At 37.2% G+C, this 17,588-nt stretch overlaps 1 protein-coding gene across 2 annotated transcripts in view; it reads left to right on the top strand.

The window, feature by feature from the left end:
* MON2 (MON2 homolog, regulator of endosome-to-Golgi trafficking) overlaps nucleotides 1–14,837 on the top strand; it is a 71,270-nt gene extending 56,433 nt beyond the window's left edge. For both annotated transcript variants that reach the window (XM_068669327.1, XM_068669326.1), the window contains 5 exons: nucleotides 6,211–6,271; nucleotides 7,566–7,689; nucleotides 8,577–8,784; nucleotides 9,628–9,710; nucleotides 11,894–14,837. In XM_068669327.1, the coding sequence (XP_068525428.1) occupies nucleotides 6,211–6,271; nucleotides 7,566–7,689; nucleotides 8,577–8,784; nucleotides 9,628–9,710; nucleotides 11,894–12,057 (640 nt within the window). In that variant the 3' untranslated portion in view covers nucleotides 12,058–14,837. The remainder of the gene's footprint in view (nucleotides 1–6,210; nucleotides 6,272–7,565; nucleotides 7,690–8,576; nucleotides 8,785–9,627; nucleotides 9,711–11,893) is intronic.
* Nucleotides 14,838–17,588: the final 2,751 nt, after the last annotated feature.

The following is a 17,588-nucleotide window of genomic DNA, read 5'->3' as shown; positions in this document are numbered from 1 at the left end:
ATAAGGAAATTCAATTCAGAATTTTCAAATTAACCTTGTGTTCTCTCAGGTTTTTTTCTTTGTTGTAGTGCTAGTAAAAAATATATGTTAATCATAGTGGTGACTTATTCCAGAGTAATCTGGGAGGATCTGGTTATGGTTTTTAAAGTAACAGCCAAAATTTAATTACTGAGTTGAGGTGCACGCCAACCTTCAGATTACAGAAAAGGCAGTGGAAAAGTACTTGCTAAAATCCGTCCATGTTGGTCCTTCATTTTAGGTCAGCCAGGTGGTATAAAGGCAGTTTTTTAGTGTACTCGCTGATTTATTTATAGTAATAATGAGTTGTAGGTTTTGACACTTTTGGTAGTACCTAGATTTTTGTCTGTATCCCCAAAAATGAATTAACCAAGCTACAAACACACCCTGTGCTCTCAGTGAGATTAGTGACTTGGTCATTTGACTCAGTTTTAGTGATCTGGTGACCTTAACTATAGTATACAGACTCACAGTCGCAGTAGCTTTCCAATGTGCAAATAGGTCATGCAAGACGAGGTCTTTATTAAGTCAAGTGCAGAACTGTTCAAATCTGACTGCTGTGTTGAAGACCAGCATAGACTGAAAAGGTTCTGGAGCTCTACATTTGGAAGTTGCAATTCAGAGATACCCAGGAGGCTATCAGTGAGACATTATCTGGATTTTTACTATGATCTAACATGTCGAGTTTCTCCTGTCACCCCTTTTAATAATGACCTGAATACAGTTAGAACTGAAAATTGACTTTTTTATGTCACTGTCCTATAACTTTTGCTAAGCTCTCAGCTTTAAGGAAACTAAAACGTTTTGTCAAAAATAAACTTATTTTTCTTCCCTTTCTTGCCTCTTGTACACCTTCCCCTACTCTGCACTTTCCACTATTTAGTGTTGTACACATTACATGCTGTTTTCTGTCCAGGCTTCATTCAAAACTAGGTAAACATCTTCCTTTTGTACTTACCCTTCAAACTTGTTCTTCAGAGCTGACTTCATGCTGCTGGGATGGTTCTAAATATGAAATACCTGCATCTCTGTAAACCTTGGAAATATCTTTCTGTAGTGAGTCCCAACAGATAATGGATAACAGAGTTGGATGATTTTTCCCTCTAGCGTTGTTCATTAAAATATCCCAATCTATATTGTCTCATTTTTCTATCCACATCCTCCAAATCTACCTGGCTGAGGAAACAAAAACTTTCCTACTGTAGAAAAGTATTTCTATTTCACTAATGTTTTTAACAAAGATTTTAAACTTTATTCTAATCTGATTCTTCTAATCACTGTGGTCCTAGACAGCACATCTGTAGATCTATTAATATTGCCTCTACCTGTGGAATTGAGTTGGTACTGGTTAGGCAAGAGTCACTGTGGTAAGAACCCTTAAAAATCTCTGAACCTCTCTGTTTAAAATAGTGAGCCTCCTCTGCATGGCCTTTTGGACAGGAGCTGGTTTTCAAGCCAGCTGTGGGGCTGAGTGAGAGGAGACACACATTGATGGTTGGCATGTACAAAGGCAGCAGAAGTGGTCTTTGCAGCTTTGTACATCAAGCAATTACAAGCAATATAGCCAAAAGAGCCCAGGTGAATGAAAAAGGAAAATCTTACTGTCGTAGAGAATTAACAGCTTCCAAGCAACAAGCTCCAGCTTTTTATTTTGTTTTGTTCGTTGTTGTTGGTTTTGCTGGTGTTGTTTTTTTTTCCTTTAAGCAAGCTGCAGCTCAGGAGGCTCAATAATCTTGATTTTTATTATAAATCAAAGTGACATTTAAAAATTAATACATTTCATGTAACTTAATTTACACAAAATTGTCTTCTAGTAAGAGGCTGGTCTGTTTATTATTTCATATCATACTTCTTTCCCAGAGGCTTTCACGGAAGCATGTCAAGCCATTATATAAAATAAAATTCAACAAACGTGCATATATATAATTTACTAGAGCAGAAGTATGTGCTCACATGAGGGAATTAAATCAATACTTTCCAAAAAGATGCTTGAGAGCAGAGTGCTGCTGTGCACAGCAGGACTCTCAGTGCCTGTTAGCTCTTTGTTGTTAGGTTTTAAAGCCCTCCCTAGACAGTGGGCAGCAGCTGGGAGCTCTTTACCTGGGAAATCCTGCACACAGCCATAGTGTGCGGTGCACTGCCTCTGATCTGCACTATCTTGACCCTTCCCCGTACGGTTTGGCTATATTGTATCAGGCAAGCAAAGCTTTTTCCCCTAGATAGATGTTTCATATGGACACCTTACCTAACGGGGGCCCACAGGGAAGCTGGGAAGGGACGCTTTGTCAGGGAGTATAGTGATAGGGCAAGGATTAATGGTTTTAAACTAAAAGAAGGTAGGCTTTGATTAGATAAAAGGAAGAAGTTCTTTACTGTGAGGGTGGTGAGGCCCTGGCACAGGCTGCCCAGAGCAGCTGTGGGTGCCCCATCCCTGGAGGTGCTCAAGGCCAGGCTGGATGGGGCTTTGGGCAACCTGGGCTGGTGGGAGGTGTCCCTGCCATGGCAGGGGGTTGGAGCTGGGTGGGCTTTGAGGTCCTTTCCAACCCTAACCATTCTGTGAGTCTGTGATTCTAAATGTATTTACTTGGGAGTAATTTCCTATGTGAACAAAAGTCTAGCATAATTTGTGGCATATATGGTAGGTAAGATATGGATGACTGGCTAGAAAGATCATAAAACGTCCTTAAATAAACCTCAGCTCAGAAAGTCAGTAATTCATAAATTAGGAAGTGTCAGAATGAAAGCTTTCCATGTAATTCAACATGACCTGCATAAGTGTATGAACATCGTAATAGTTTGTATTACTATTTAAAGGGTTCACATAGTTAACCTTTTATGTTGCAAAAGGTATAGACGAACAGCTACTCAGTATTTTCTTCTTTGCTTTCAACATGTAACTCCAAACTTGATGGCAGCCTAATATGCAAACCAATAACAAATAGAATATTACTTTTTTTTTTTCTTTCTTTGTGTCTCTGGTCATACACGTAACGCTTGAGTATTTCACAGGTAGTGATGAAGTTATCTACATAAAACCCCTTTGAGGCAAGGATGTATTTTTATTTTCAAGCAGGAAAATTCATAGATATTGTCATAAGCATCAGAACTGAACATTAGCTGTAGGTGTGCAGATTGGACTCCAGGTGACTCATGGTAAGCACACAGGAGACAGACAAAAAGAAACCTACTTTGTAAAAATCTCTTATTTGACTTGGTCAACATCATATAAGAGCACTGGGAGGGAAAAAATAAAATTAAAAAAAAAGCTGTTATCCAAACTCACTAGATTTGAATGTGACTTAGAAGACTCCAGCCTTTCATGAAAATGAAAGTGGTGTAGAGAAGACAGGCCCAGATGAGTACCCCTATAAAAAAAAAAAAAAAAAAAAAAAAAGGCTGGCACAGGTCCATGGTCATATATTTAGCAGCTGCTTTGCCAGTGAACAACAAAAAAAGACCTACCTCCGAACTACCCGCTGCACACGTCTGCTCTTTCCTGGGGGTGGAGGAAAAACTCAAAAATATGGGGGTGGAGGAAAAAAAAGGGGTTGTGCAGAGGGAGTTTGGAAAGGAGCCAAAGGATGCCGGTCTGCTTGCCGCTGCCATACTTCGCTGCTCCCTCACGCGCAGGCCAGCTCGGTTCTTTGTTCAGCCCAGGGCTCTGTTCTCCTTGCACCTGCCTGTGTGCTGCAGTAAATCAGGCAGGGAAAGGGGCAGATTGGCCATCTCATTTCCCTTCCTTTTCAGTAGTGACCATCCTGTGTACTTAATCAGATGGTTTCTCTAGAGAAAATAAGGCATCATCTAATTTAAGATGCATTGTAACGTGCAAATGTACGCTACAGTAGCAAGTTGAAGTACCACAGGCAACCTTAATTCCAGTATTTCTAACCCTTCCTTTCAAGTGGTCAAATTTCCAAGCTGTTGCTCAGCTTGAAGATTTTAAAATGTTATTTTTACAGTTATTTTTAAAAAGGCAAAAAGTCAAATTATGGGAAAAGGAGATCATTTAATCTGTGGAAATATATTGAATTTTTATAGCTCCTTGTCTCTGATTTTTGTTGCTAGTGCTGTGAGTCATTCCATTAGCTCGAAGAAAGTTACCTTCCAGGCAGGTCAGACGCTACAGGGACACTGAACCCACAGTCCAGTGAGTTTTGCAATTGTCTTTAAATTTCAAAGGGACATAGGTGTGGAGATTTTGACTAATGCTCTACGCCAGAAAAATGAAAAGAACATAACTAGGTCAGAACAGACAGGTATCTAGACCTGTATGCTGTTTTGGAGGGATTACCAGGCTATCTACTGAAGAGCACGAGGTGACCACGGAGTGACATTTTCATGAGTTCCTTCAACCTCCCAGTTTCTGTAGCTCAGGAAGTTTCTGTACCACAGGTTGTCATCATCTCTAAATTGATTTTCCGTTTAATAATTTGGCTATCACAGAATCACAGAATCACAGAATTTCTAGGTTGGAAGAGACCTCAAGATCATTGAGTCCAACCTCTGACCAAACGCTAACAGTCCCCACTAAACCATATCCCTAAGCTCTACATCCAAACGTCTTTTAAAGACCTCCAGGGATGGTGACTCCACCACCTCCCTGGGCAGCCTGTTCCAGTGCCTAACAACCCTTTCAGTAAAGAAGCTCTTCCTAACATCTAACCTAAAACTCCCCTGGCGCAACTTAAGCCCATTCCCCCTCGTCCTGTCACCAGGCACGTGGGAGAACAGGCCAACCCCCACCTCACTACAGCCTCCTTTAAGGTATCTGTAAAGGCTATTTTGAATCTGTGTAGATTTTAGCAGACAAATCCCATGATACAGGATTATAAAAAACGTCTTTCAGAGTTTCTGTCATGTGAAGTACCTCCTTTGATTTTTATTTTTGTTAATCTTTTTTCTCTGAACCTGCTGCTTAGTTCTCTGCCTTCAATGCCTTACTTGTCAGCAGAAATTATATTTAAAGTACTTAATTTGTATTAGTAAAAACAGTACAGTGCAGTAGGAAGCAGGTCGGTAAAGCAATGATAGAATCGTAAAATCGTAGAAGCTCATGATAGAATCATAAAATCATTGAGGTTGATGAGGACCTGCTAGCCACAGAGTGTTCACTTCAGGTGCTTTATTTTGGAGTGGTTCTAGTCTGGCTTCCTGTCATGCAAATGTCTTCTGGAGCTTAGAGCTATAGCCTTTTGGTTTGGTTTCATCAAAAATGAATCCTGTTCAGTGCACTCTGAAAACCTAAGTTTGTAAACAGGGAAGTCTGAAAGATGAACTTGAAAATCCCATAGGGGATCCAAACTAAAAGACTGACGAAGGCAATGAGCAGAAATACTCGATTGCTTAGGAGGAAGCCCTTACTCTCTCTGTCCTTCTGAGGAGCTTGGCCCAGTAACTCAACAGTAGCATCATCCAGCAAAGGAAAGAGAATTTGAATCCACATAATAACATAGGATCTTTTAGGTTAACATAGGATCTTGTAAAGGATGGGGCAATATTCCTGGTTGAATTACTTCTGGACATTTTATCTGTAAATAGGTTTTTATATATTATGGAAGAATTGCAGAAAGTTCTGAAATTCTTCAGAATTATTCTCTGTAAAATAGGTTTCTCTCTTCCTAAAATTGATTATGAATGAGAATAAGTGTCAGTTATCAAGAAGAGACAAAATAATGTCCTCTTAATGAAAAGTGTGTTTCTTTAACACAGAAGAAAATGTAAAATTAGTTCTTTTTCAAATAACTGCTGAAAATCAAAAATCTCTTCTGCATAGTGAGAGGAAAAACTAAAAACTAATGAACTGCGATGCCTACATGATACTTTTGCAGATGCATCTAAACAATTGTTATAACTTTTGCACATATAAGACAAAAGAGGTTATTTTGACATTCATGTGAAAAACGGTGTTGGAGTTGCAAGTCCTTAAACAGGTCCATCAGCTGAAACTCTTCAATTTAGTGCTTATTGCTGTTTCCCTTAAAATTTTTTTTTAGCATTATTACATTTTATTAGATTATTATATTATTTATTATTATATTATTTAGATTTTATTCTAAAATGTTAATCATTATCATATAACAGTACCAACTTGATGCATGTAATAACTTTAAATGTACTGTATTTTCCCTTGTTTATCTGTATACATTATGTGAATTTAAAAGTATAATGTAGTATGTTTTTTTTTTTTAGTACACCTCCTGATAATCTCTCAATCCAAGAATTTCAGAAGAATGAGAGTATTGATGTTGAGGTAAGGAGACTATAGCAAATGTCTTACACTGTGAATGTACGGAATAGTGGCATTCACAGGTAGCGTTTAGTTCCTAAATAATTTTTGGAAAAGTTTCCCATTCATTATTTTTTTGAGAATTTTTTTTCCTTCTGAAAATGAGACAAGAAATTCAGAGGCTCAGAATTTGGCTGCTTCAGGGCTGTGTAAAAGATAGAAAGCTTCATGCCAAAAACTTGAGTTCAAAACAGCATTGAGTGGAAAAACCAGAAAAACAGAAAGTCTTTCTTTCTCTAACCCATTATCTGATTCTTACTTATTATGTTATGCCAAGCAATTATACAGGTAATTGTAAACCAAAGGAAGCTGATGACTGAGCCTAAAGTGAATGCTTTCTGTGTTGAGGGGTGGCTTTCATTGTTGCTGTCCAGATGTGTTCTCAATGCTAAAAACCTTGTGCATAAATGGAGAAATGATGTCTTGTTTGTGCAGTACAGAGACCGCTGCACTTGTAAAGGAAATCATGCTTGATTGGATAACACCGAAGAAAATTAAGGAAGATAATACTTGGAGTGAAGAGGGACTGGATCCTCCTTTACTCCAGGACAAAGAGATGTGTTAGATCAGGGATGGTTTACAGAGGAAAGGGAATTGCAGAGAAGGCATGGCAATGTCTATGGGTTTGATCTCCTGTTATCTCTCCAGAACAGATAGGATGTGAAGATTTCTGGATAAAAAGTCTGAACAATTCTGTCTGCAGTGTGCAGAACTATGAAATCTAATACATTAACTTAGGGAGATCTAAACCCACTTTGTTCCTGTGTGTGAGCATCAAGACCAACGATAACAGCATTTCAGTTAACGTGCCTTGCTTGTAGGCTTGTTTAGATGATAATAGCTCACATGTTCTGTTTCACTGATGTCACGTTGTAAGCATGTGATATATGTGCTAATGTCATAGTGAGGATATTGAATTGGGTGGAGGGAGATTTCTAATGTCAGATCTTCTCTTTTCAAAACTGTAAAGAATGTACTTGAAGAATATACTTGAAATGTCAGTGGAAATATGAATGATAACTGCTTCAGAAACTCAGAAATAGGGAAAAAATGAAGTTTATTAGTCTGAGTTTAATCTGTTACACACAAATCCACATTTTTAGGGGTATAATTTATAAATTAAAAAACCTATCATTGGAATATTTCGTGAAATTACACTAGGCATGTCTCTTGTTTACTGTTTCTTTTGCTTTCTACTAGAATTGCAACTTTAATATTCAGAAAACCAATATAAATTTATTTAATTAATTTATTTTAGGTTGTGCAGCTTATTAGCACGGAGATACTACCATACGCTAATTTTATTCCTAAGGAATTTGTTGGTCAAATAATGACTATGCTCAATAAAGGCTCGATACACTCTCAGTCATCCTCATTTACAGGTATGGTAGCTGAATGACAAAAGATACAGAAAATGATATTTAAATCTACTAGAAAGTAACAAAAATGTTGGCAGTACGTATTCTAATAAAGACTTGAAATTCCATTACATGTATATGCTGTAGTCAATTTAATATGCAGCCTGTTTTTATAAACTATATTTTGTCTCATGGAAGCTGCAGAACATTCTTTGCAATTTTTAAAAATTATTTCCTTACTTTTTGGTCAGTATCATGTATAATGTTGTACTTGTGTTTTTTTTTTTTATATTCTTTTCTGAACTTTCTGCGTAATTTGTTTTCTGTTATGCCGGCTGCAGTTGTTGACAGTAATTTCAGGCAATTGTAGAACAGACATGATAGCCAGTTCTTAAAAATTAAATGACCGTAGCATAACTATATATTGTACCTGACCAGATACTCCCTCTGCCTTTAAAAAAATTACGTATATATATATCTTGAAAGATTAAAAAAAAAAAAAAAAAAAAAAAAAAGACATAAAGCATTACAGAGAAAAATGTTTGGATTGTACGGTACCAGATATTAGTACTGGTGATGTGGAACTGGGGTTGCCATTACCTTTTTCTTAAAATAAATAAATAAATAAATTTGCTTGAATGTGTTTTGTTGTTAAAGCACTGTTAAGTAGGTGACATGTTGCTGAATGTATTGAATATTCTTTTATTTCTTGAACTGTTGTGAATATTTTAGTCACTTTTTCTCAGAATGTGTTCTTAATGTCTGTCGATATCACTGTTAATCTTACTATCTTTTTTTAGTACTACAAGAGTGATAATCTTTTTGCAAAATATTATTAACTGATTGAAATGAAACATTTTGGGTATTGGCATGCACACTGAACAATTGAATATGTTGTTTTACTTTGACAGAAGCAGAAATAGATATTCGAATGAGAGAGGAGTTCTCTAAGGTGTGTTTTGAAACACTGCTCCAGTTTTCATTCAGTAATAAAGTCACAACTCCTCAGGAAGGCTACATCTCTAGAATGGCACTTTCTGTGCTCTTGAAAAGGTCACAGGATGTATTGCATCGCTACATAGAAGATGAGAGATTGAGTGGCAAATGTCCTCTTCCACGGTATGTTCAATGTCTTTAGGAAATGAAGGGTATTCCCAGTACTTTATGGGAAGAAGGATGCATTCAAAACATGTCTCAGTCATGTGTTTGTTAGGGGTGTGGGGTGTGGGTGTTTTAGGTCTTTGTGAAATTTAAAGCCTAAGAAATGCGTGGGAAATATTATAAAGAAATGCTGATATCAAAATTCTGTTGACTGGAAAAAGCTTTAAAAACAATGGTCATGCTTAGTGCTGTTACAGAGAAGATAGGGGTATGACTCAGTAATAAATATTTTCAATTACTGAAACAATGTTTCTGATATCTCTGATATTTCTGAAATCTAATTTCCCTTTATTCCTAGCAGAACTATTTATAGTTTCTAAATTGAGAGGTGGAGAGTCTCCTTGAAAATAAGACAAAATATCCAAATAGTAATATTTTGAATCATTATTCGAGTAATTGTTCTTGAAACAGAAAATTGCCCTAAGTACCAGGAAATTCTTTCAAATGGGAACTTATTTAAATTTCAGTTAACTTCAGCTGAAATGTTTTTGAAGCTTTTGATCGTGAATGATGGAATTGATTCTTTCCATGTTACAGTTAATCATGTACGTCAGTATTTTCAGTTTGAGATATGTATGCTGTTACTCTTTCTAAACATCAAATTGAAAGCCATCCTAGCTGGCAACAGCTATAATAGTTGGAAAGTTACAGACAAATGATAACCTTATTCTCTTAATATCCTTTTTTCTTGTTAGGTAGCTGTCTTCATTACATTTTTTTAATGTTGTGTAACTTTCATAGAAAATTTATAGTCTTGAAATAAAAATTAGTAGTTGACTGTTTGCATTTTTCCCTTTGTAGGCAACAAGTAACAGAAATCATATTTGTTTTAAAAGCTGTCAGTACTCTCATAGATTCACTTAAAAAAACTCAGCCTGAAAATGGTAAGTTATTGTTAAATAACCTGGTTCTAAACAATATAAAATCGTATCTGTCACAAAGATTTACTTATTCCTTCCTGTAGTGCTTTTAATACAAATTGGAAAGGAAACTGTATTCTGTAAGATTCAGTATTGTGTAATACTATGTATATGTAGGTGGCAGGTAGACAAAAAGTTTTTTTCCCAGTATAGCTAACAGTATAAGGTTCTAAGATATGTTTAATAAATACAAAATTTGAATTTCTGATGTCTTTTATTAGATAGAGCTTTCTGTTTTATGAAAACAAATTAAATTTCCATAAAATGTTAATAGAATTCTTAAATATATGTAATTATATTTGTTAGTTTTGCTACATTCTTTTTTTTTTTTTTTTTTTTCTCATGATAACTCTTTAGGCTGCCGTGGATCTCATTCCCATAGGTGCACTCTGCAGTAAAAGGGGTGTACCAGTGAAATGAGTGGGCAGGCTGTTAAAGACCTAAGCATGAAGTCTTGCTTTCCTTCCCTTTCTGCTGTAGTACCTCCTGCCCCCATAATGCCTACACTCATTGATGCTAAGTGATGCTGTAAATATTTGACAGATGTATATAAAGGCCTGATTAGAAGAGGGGATCTGAACTTCATTTATGTGAACATGTCCTGGTCCTCCTGTCAGCTGCACCTACTGTATGTGTGGGGGGTGCCCACCGGAAAACTCAGTTGGAGATACTAACTCAACTTCTGATAAATAGATACCTTTCTGTTGTACTCATGGCTTGTTTCCCCTTTCCTGAAGTTCTAGATCTTCAAGTTTTTAAGAGATGCCTATGAGGAATATTATTAGTATCATCATACTGCTTAGTGCTGCCTCTTTGCTAAACTAGCTGTGTTGTACTCCACAGCTCTGACAGAATAGCACATCTATTGCTTCCCTCTACCTCCCTCTTTTTTGATATTGTGAGGAAGGGAAAAAAAAAACTTGTCAGTCCTGAAACAAAGTAGTCTTTGCAGAAAAACCTAGGTGAGTGGGTTTTCTGAAAGATGTGATGCCTCGTTTGCAGCATCAGTCAGCATGCACATTGATAGTGCTGTTTCCCAGGCTGACAGCAAAAGGCTGAGGGCAGATGATGCTCAGAGGGCTGGAGCAGCTCTCCTATGAAGACAGGCTGAGGCAGTTGGGGTGTTCATACTGGAGAAGAGAAGGCTCCAGGGAGACCTTATAGTGGCCTTCCTAAAGGGGGCCTGCAGGAAAGCTGGGGAGGGGCTCTTCAGGGGGTGTAGTGATGGGGTCTTTAAGGTCCCTTCCAACCCAAACCATTCTGTGAGTCTGCGATAGAATTACTCCAGAGAAGATAAAGTTTTGGGGCTGAAGTGCTAATTTGGCAGGGTTTTGCTTTAGAGGGGTAAAATAGCCAGGTCAGATGGATATGGACTACTCCCCATATCCTCCTGCAATGAGAGACATTCTTCATTGATCAGCATGTGGTAGTGAGTCCCGAAACTGCTGCATACTTTATTATAAGAGGGCCACTGGAGAATCACTTCACACCCACTTGTCCTAGCTTTTAATCATTTTATTTCTGTAATAAAAATGCTATCTGAAATAAGGGTTTTGTTCTCTCTTGAAGTGAAGTTAAAATAGAGACAAATGAGGAAACTGTGTGATAAATAAGACTCATCAACAATGTTTAATTTCACTTGTTTCACTTCCTGTGTCCTGGTGCAGTGTTTCTCCCTCTGCTTTCTATATTTCCTATAGCCTGGATTGCTTTGAAAATAGTAGGCCTCTTTAATGACATTTCCAAAAGTGAAACGTGTCCAATTCAGGTTTCTACCAACAACTGAGAAAAGCAGGCAGAAAATGTATGTGTGTTATGGACTAAACAAAAGTAGCATCTTCAATTTGTCAGTTATTCTTCATCCAGAAAACACAGTTAATGAACTGTGTAGAAACACAAGTGTGTGGTACCATTTTATGGATATCCCATCTGGCTTACAGATGCTGCTGCAAAAAGAGTATGGCGTTTTCCTGCAAATCCTACATCATGGCTGAGGACCCTGTAGAGATATTTTAGTTTCTGTATAGCACTAGGTACCTGTGTTTAGGCATCTGAGTGTGTTCTTAACTTACGTGTGTATTTAAAAAATGTATTGTAAGAATTTGGATGGTACAAAGTGATCTAATCTGTTCTTTTCTTCATTGCAGTTGATGCTAACACATGGGCGCAAGTTATTGCCTTGTACCCGACTTTAGTAGAATGTATCACCTGCTCCTCCTCAGAAGTGTGCTCTGCTCTGAAGGAGGCACTTGTTCCCTTTAAGGACTTCATGCATCCACCAGCATCCAAGGTACAGAACGGAGAATCTTGACCCCATAAAACTTTTTTTTTCTTTTTTCTTTTTTCTTTTTTTTTTAATTTTTGAAGGAAAAAAGTATCCAAAAATGTTTGTTCCCAGGTGAAGTTTCTTTGAGGAAATCTCTTGTGACTAGTACTTGGCAACTGATGTTGACTGCCTTTTAACTGTACTAACAAGAGCTCAGTAATTCATGAGTACAGGCTATATCTCAAAGGTTCCAGAGTGAGTAGCAGTGCAAACCTTTAATAAATTTAACTGAGTAGTTGGAATCATTTATAATCTAATGTACTTGCTACAGTATCTTGAAGTGGTGATTGAAAAGTGGGCTTATGTACAGCTTGTTGTGTATGTGTTAATGATGTAATTAAAAATATTTCAATTCAGTCAGATTTATTAGGCTGGTGTTTTGCACCCTTTTTTGAAGTACGAATTGTACTAAAATTTTATGCAAGATGGTACTGTAACATTCCATATATCTGTAACCAGCCTTTGTAAACAAAGGGAACTGATATACTTGTGTGTATAATAAATGGTACAGTTCTGTATAAAATAGTTGCATTTATTATTTAAATTCTTTTTAAAATATTGATAATGTTAAATGCTTGAAAATGTATTTATTATAAGTTGTATGCTTGCATTTTTACTTACAGTTTGCCTTCTAAATTGCCAGATATGATCATTCATATCTGATCATGTTCTTAGTTTCTGCTTAATTGAATGTAACTTCTCTGTGGCCATTGAACATCTAAATGAAGAGGTCATACGACAAAAGATTGCAGCAAGCAGTCAGTAGCCTGCTGATCTCAAACTTCAAAGTAGTTGACCTGAAATAAGTTTGAATATGCAGAAATCCACTGTAGCACTTCGACACTACCATACCTCACTTCATAATATATTTAAGATGTTTGTTATACTCAAATCTATCCATTTTTGTAGTTGCAGCCTTGCTTTAAGAAAAAAAATACTTGGGGGTCATTAGCCTTTTTTGACCTTACTTGCAGATATCATAGTCTTTGAATCATGACCCAAGGAAGGTGATTTCAAATATCTGAAATACTTGGCTGTAATATTTTGTTCAATAATTTTAAGTGCTTTGTTTTGTAATGTCTTTTAACCCAAATTGTTCTAACCTTTTAATTATATACTGTCTGATATAAAACCATGAGAAGTGTATTTTTGAAGTTAGCTACTCATTTAGAAGTGCAGTAAAATTTGTCATTAAATAAATGTGAATTTTCTTTCACTTTCACATAATACACAATTAAAACACTTTTAATAGTATTGTTTTTAAAGTTTGTAACATAGCATTTAAATTTTTATTTAAAGAATTATTATCTCGATAATGTTTCACCTGTATTCACATATTTTTTAAGCTGTGATGTGAAAGCACAAATGCCAAATGTTTTGAGAGAAAAAAAGACAGGTGCCTTTCTATTGATTTCAGAGCTTACCTTTAGGTTTTTGTTCCTTGACGTCTTTTGTAGATATTAAAAGTGATTATCATGCATAAGAAGTGGTATTTATATGTTTGCTTTACTATTTGCTGACTAAAGAGATATTAATTGGTATATGTGAGTAGATGTAAAATTTCTAGGAGCTTCAAGTGAGGGTGTGAGGAACTGGTCAGGGTTAGAAGTACCCCATGTGAACGATGTTACAAAGCACAGCTTTGAAGAGCTCGCTCCCCTAAGACTCCAGTTTACGATCCTTTTAAAAAGGACATTAAAGAGGCTTCAAGAACTTGCACATATGTCTTTGACAGCATGGCATGGAACTTAATCTTCAAGTGTGGATAGTTTTTAAAGAACACGCATTTTACATTAAAGAAACAAACACTTTCCATTAGTAGAATTTAAATCAAAATACCCTGTTTGGAAAAGCTGTTCCAGTATACTGCAGGCCTTGGTCCCTGGTACAAATAATAATGCTATGCTCTGAAATTGAAAACCATGCAACTGTTCTACTACTTAGTGAAAGATAAGACAAGGCCTATTAGGTCCTTAAAGAAAAAAGAAAAGGGTGTCACGCGGTGCAAGGGTATTCATTTGTTTTAAAATCTGCCTATCTACTAAAAATTCTGGCAAGAGGCATGCAGACCAAACTGTGGATGAGTTTGTTTCCAATTAATTTCTAATTGTTTTTGTCAGTGATAAGACAGATACATTCTGTATTAATGAAGTGTATCTTCACCTTTATCTATATTTTAAACAGAGGGTATGTGGGTGTGGAAGTCATACTCAGCTCTAAAGCTTAGATTACTTTATGACCCATGGATATTAATCTTCTAAAGACTGAAACAAACTACCATTCAGCTAAACTTCCTTCCTTTCCTCTTAATTACCACATGAAAAATATTTATTCTATTTGAGGCATGTTTTGGACATACAAGTAGGCTGAACATACTCAAACTGCTTTCTTGTATTTTGTATAAGTAGTTTGAAAACTGAAAGCAAAGGTAACTGGTTTAGAAAATATGTTTTTCATTGACTAATTTTGTTTGTGAATAAGAATTATTCTATTTTCTGTGCTTTCTTGTCCAGCACTCAGAATTTCCTCCAACTTTGAAGTATCAGATTCTTGTTTCCATTTGTACTTTTGGCTAAATATTCTTAGGGCCTCTTTGATGCAAACAGATTTTTTTGAATATTTAAATCGCATATTTTGATGTCCATTCCTAGCAAGACAAATCTTGTTAATTAATTTAATTAATGCTGCCCATCATGTAAACCCATGTGCTCAATTCTGTAGGTTTGCCTAGGCATGTGAAATAAAGCAAACAGACATTTTCAGGATTGGGGTCTGCATTGTGTTGCTGAGATCATCTAGAAAGGGGGCTCAGCTGATTGTACAGAAATATGTCAGCTGGAAGTTAGGGGATACACGTTAATTGCTGAATGTAATGGCATTCTTCAGCTTTTTTCTTCTTCTCCTTCCCAGTCTTAAAGATTCATATTGGGAATCAAAAGAAAAAATGTGAGGGTCTTCTGCATTATTACAAGGTCCATATCAAAATTTTGGATTATTTGGGAAAACTTGTATATCTCCGTGCCAAGGGATTCGAGGGGATGCCTCAGTGTACACAGGGATTTAAGATGATGTAAATAGCTCTAAGAAAAAGGAATAGATGGCTCAAGCTGGGAATTTTTAATGAAAAAAAAAGTTGTAGTAGTGACATACAGTAGGTAATTTGCTTATCATCAGACATGCTTATCTACCAGGGCATCCATTTTGTTCCCTTGTACATCTGCTTGCTTCCCTACTTGCTCTTATCAATGTCTTGTGGAAGGTTCACAGCATCACAGAGTGGATGAGGTGGGAAGGGACCTCTGGAGGCCACCTGGTCCAAGCCACCTGCTCAAGCAGGGACACCTCGAGCAGGTTGCCCAGGACCATGTCCAGACTGCTCCAAGAAGGAAGATTCCACATCTCTGGACAGCCTGTGCCAGTGCTCAGTTACTTGCACAGTAAATAAGCACTTCCTGATGTTTAGATGGAACCTCCTCTGTTTCAGTTTGTGCCCACTGCCTCTTGTCCTAGCACTGGGCACCACTGAAAAGAGCCTAGCTCTGTCTTTGCACCCTCCCTTCAGGTATTATTGTACATTGATAAAAGTCCCTTGAGTTTTCTCTTCTCCAGGCTGAGCAGCCCCAGCTCTCTCAGCCCTTCCTCATAGGAGAGGTGCTCCAGGCCTTTGATCATCTTGGTGGCCCTTGGTCTCATTCTGGGGAGTCTAGACCTGGACGCATAACTCCAGGTGTGGCCTCACTAGTGACGAATATAGGAGAAGGATCGCCTCTCTCAACCTGCTGGCAATGCAATGCCTGTTGCAGCCCAGGACACCATTAACCTTAGCTGCAAGGACACATTGCTGGCACATGTTCAACTTGGTGTCCACCAGGACTCCCAGGTCCTTTTCTACAGAGCTGCTGTCCAGCCGAGTGGCCCACAGCGCGTACTAGTGCCTGGAGTTGTTCCTCCCCAGGTGCAGGACTCTGCACTTCTCCTTGTTGAGGTTCCTATCAGCCTATTTCTCCAGCCTGGCCAGGTCCCTCTGAATGGCAGCACAGCCCTCCGGTGTATCTGCTGCTGTTCCTGGTATGTTACAAGACATTAAGCCACGTGAAATACATGGTCACTATTAATTACACCTGCAAGTCGGTGTGATTGAGATACTTCAACAGTTTATCATTATATTCTTTTTTTTTTTTTCTCCACCAACACCTAGGTTGTTTCTTCTTGCCAAATGGCAAACCTTCACGTAGCTGGCCTTGAATTTTTCAGGCAAGGTACTTTTAGTGAGATCAATGCATTTTTTTCCCCCTTGGTATATCTCTACACATGGCAAACACAAGTCCTAGTCAGCAACATATTTTATGGAAAATTGTTTAGATGTTCAGGATACTGCTGTTGTTGGAAAGGAAAAAACAAACAAACAAACAAACAAACAAAACAAAACAAAAAAAAAAAACAAAGCAAAACAACAAGAACAAAAAAAAAAGCACGTTTTCTCCTTATCTGTTTCTGTACAGCTCATTTCTGTGTCTTTCACTGTTTGTTCACATCGAATTTGCAGCTTGCTATTTGTTTCCTGTTGTGGGCAGTCATCTTCTGCAACCTTCAGTTTGAATCCTCATAAGATGAGGCTCTCCAAGTGAAAGAAGGAAGTGCTGCACACAGTTGCACTGTGAGGGGTGCACATTATGACCCTAGATAGTGCTATGGTGCCTATAAGGATGTTTAGATGGGAGTATTTCAGTTTCGAAAGTGTCAGAAAGTTCCAAATGAGGCAGCTATGGTGTAGGTTTTGTGGATCCAAATTGGTATCCAAACTAGTGGCAGACACAGGTTACATCAATACAAATACAGTTCCATCAGCAAACTGTTAATTGACAGAGTATTTGTATTCCCTGAGAAAAGCAAAATGATAGAAAGTAATTAGTTGAATTTCTGCACTGGTTAAAAATTTTCCTCTTAAAATGTAGGTTGGTGATAACTTCCAGTAATATTTTGTGCTTTAAAAATGAGATAAATGAAGGTATTTTATGGTGTCTTCAGAACCAGTAAGTTGGTTTAATTCATGTTTCCTTGTATTCAGTGGAGATTCCACTTCACAAGGGGAAGAAAGATGATCAGCACTGACTGTGTCAAAAGATGATAGACTGCCACATTTAATTCTTTGGAATGTCCTCAATTGTGTGGCCTCAGACTCCAGTAACTTGGAGTATATCCATAATTCTTGGAAATTGATTTCAGATTACATGATGACAACACCAGGACACTCTGGCAGTGTCCTTACATATAGCAGTGCGTTTTGCTGCCATTCTCTTTTTCCTGTTTGGATGTGGTTTTGTTTCTTTTTTTTTTTTTTTTTTTACTTCACGATAATGTGAGAAAAAAAAAATTGGAATCATTTATAATTGGAGTTGAGATAAAAGCATCCTTCTGTTGTACCTTTACATGTAACTCTACTAATAATTTTTTTCTCTCCGTGTTTTTGATGTTCTCTCCACTTGCTCTGACAAAGGAAAGTAGATCTATGTTTA

Source organism: Anas acuta, chromosome 1 (genome assembly GCF_963932015.1).
Source record: "Anas acuta chromosome 1, bAnaAcu1.1, whole genome shotgun sequence".
Taxonomy (NCBI): domain Eukaryota; kingdom Metazoa; phylum Chordata; class Aves; order Anseriformes; family Anatidae; genus Anas; species Anas acuta.
This window is presented reverse-complemented; position numbering and strand designations above follow the sequence as displayed.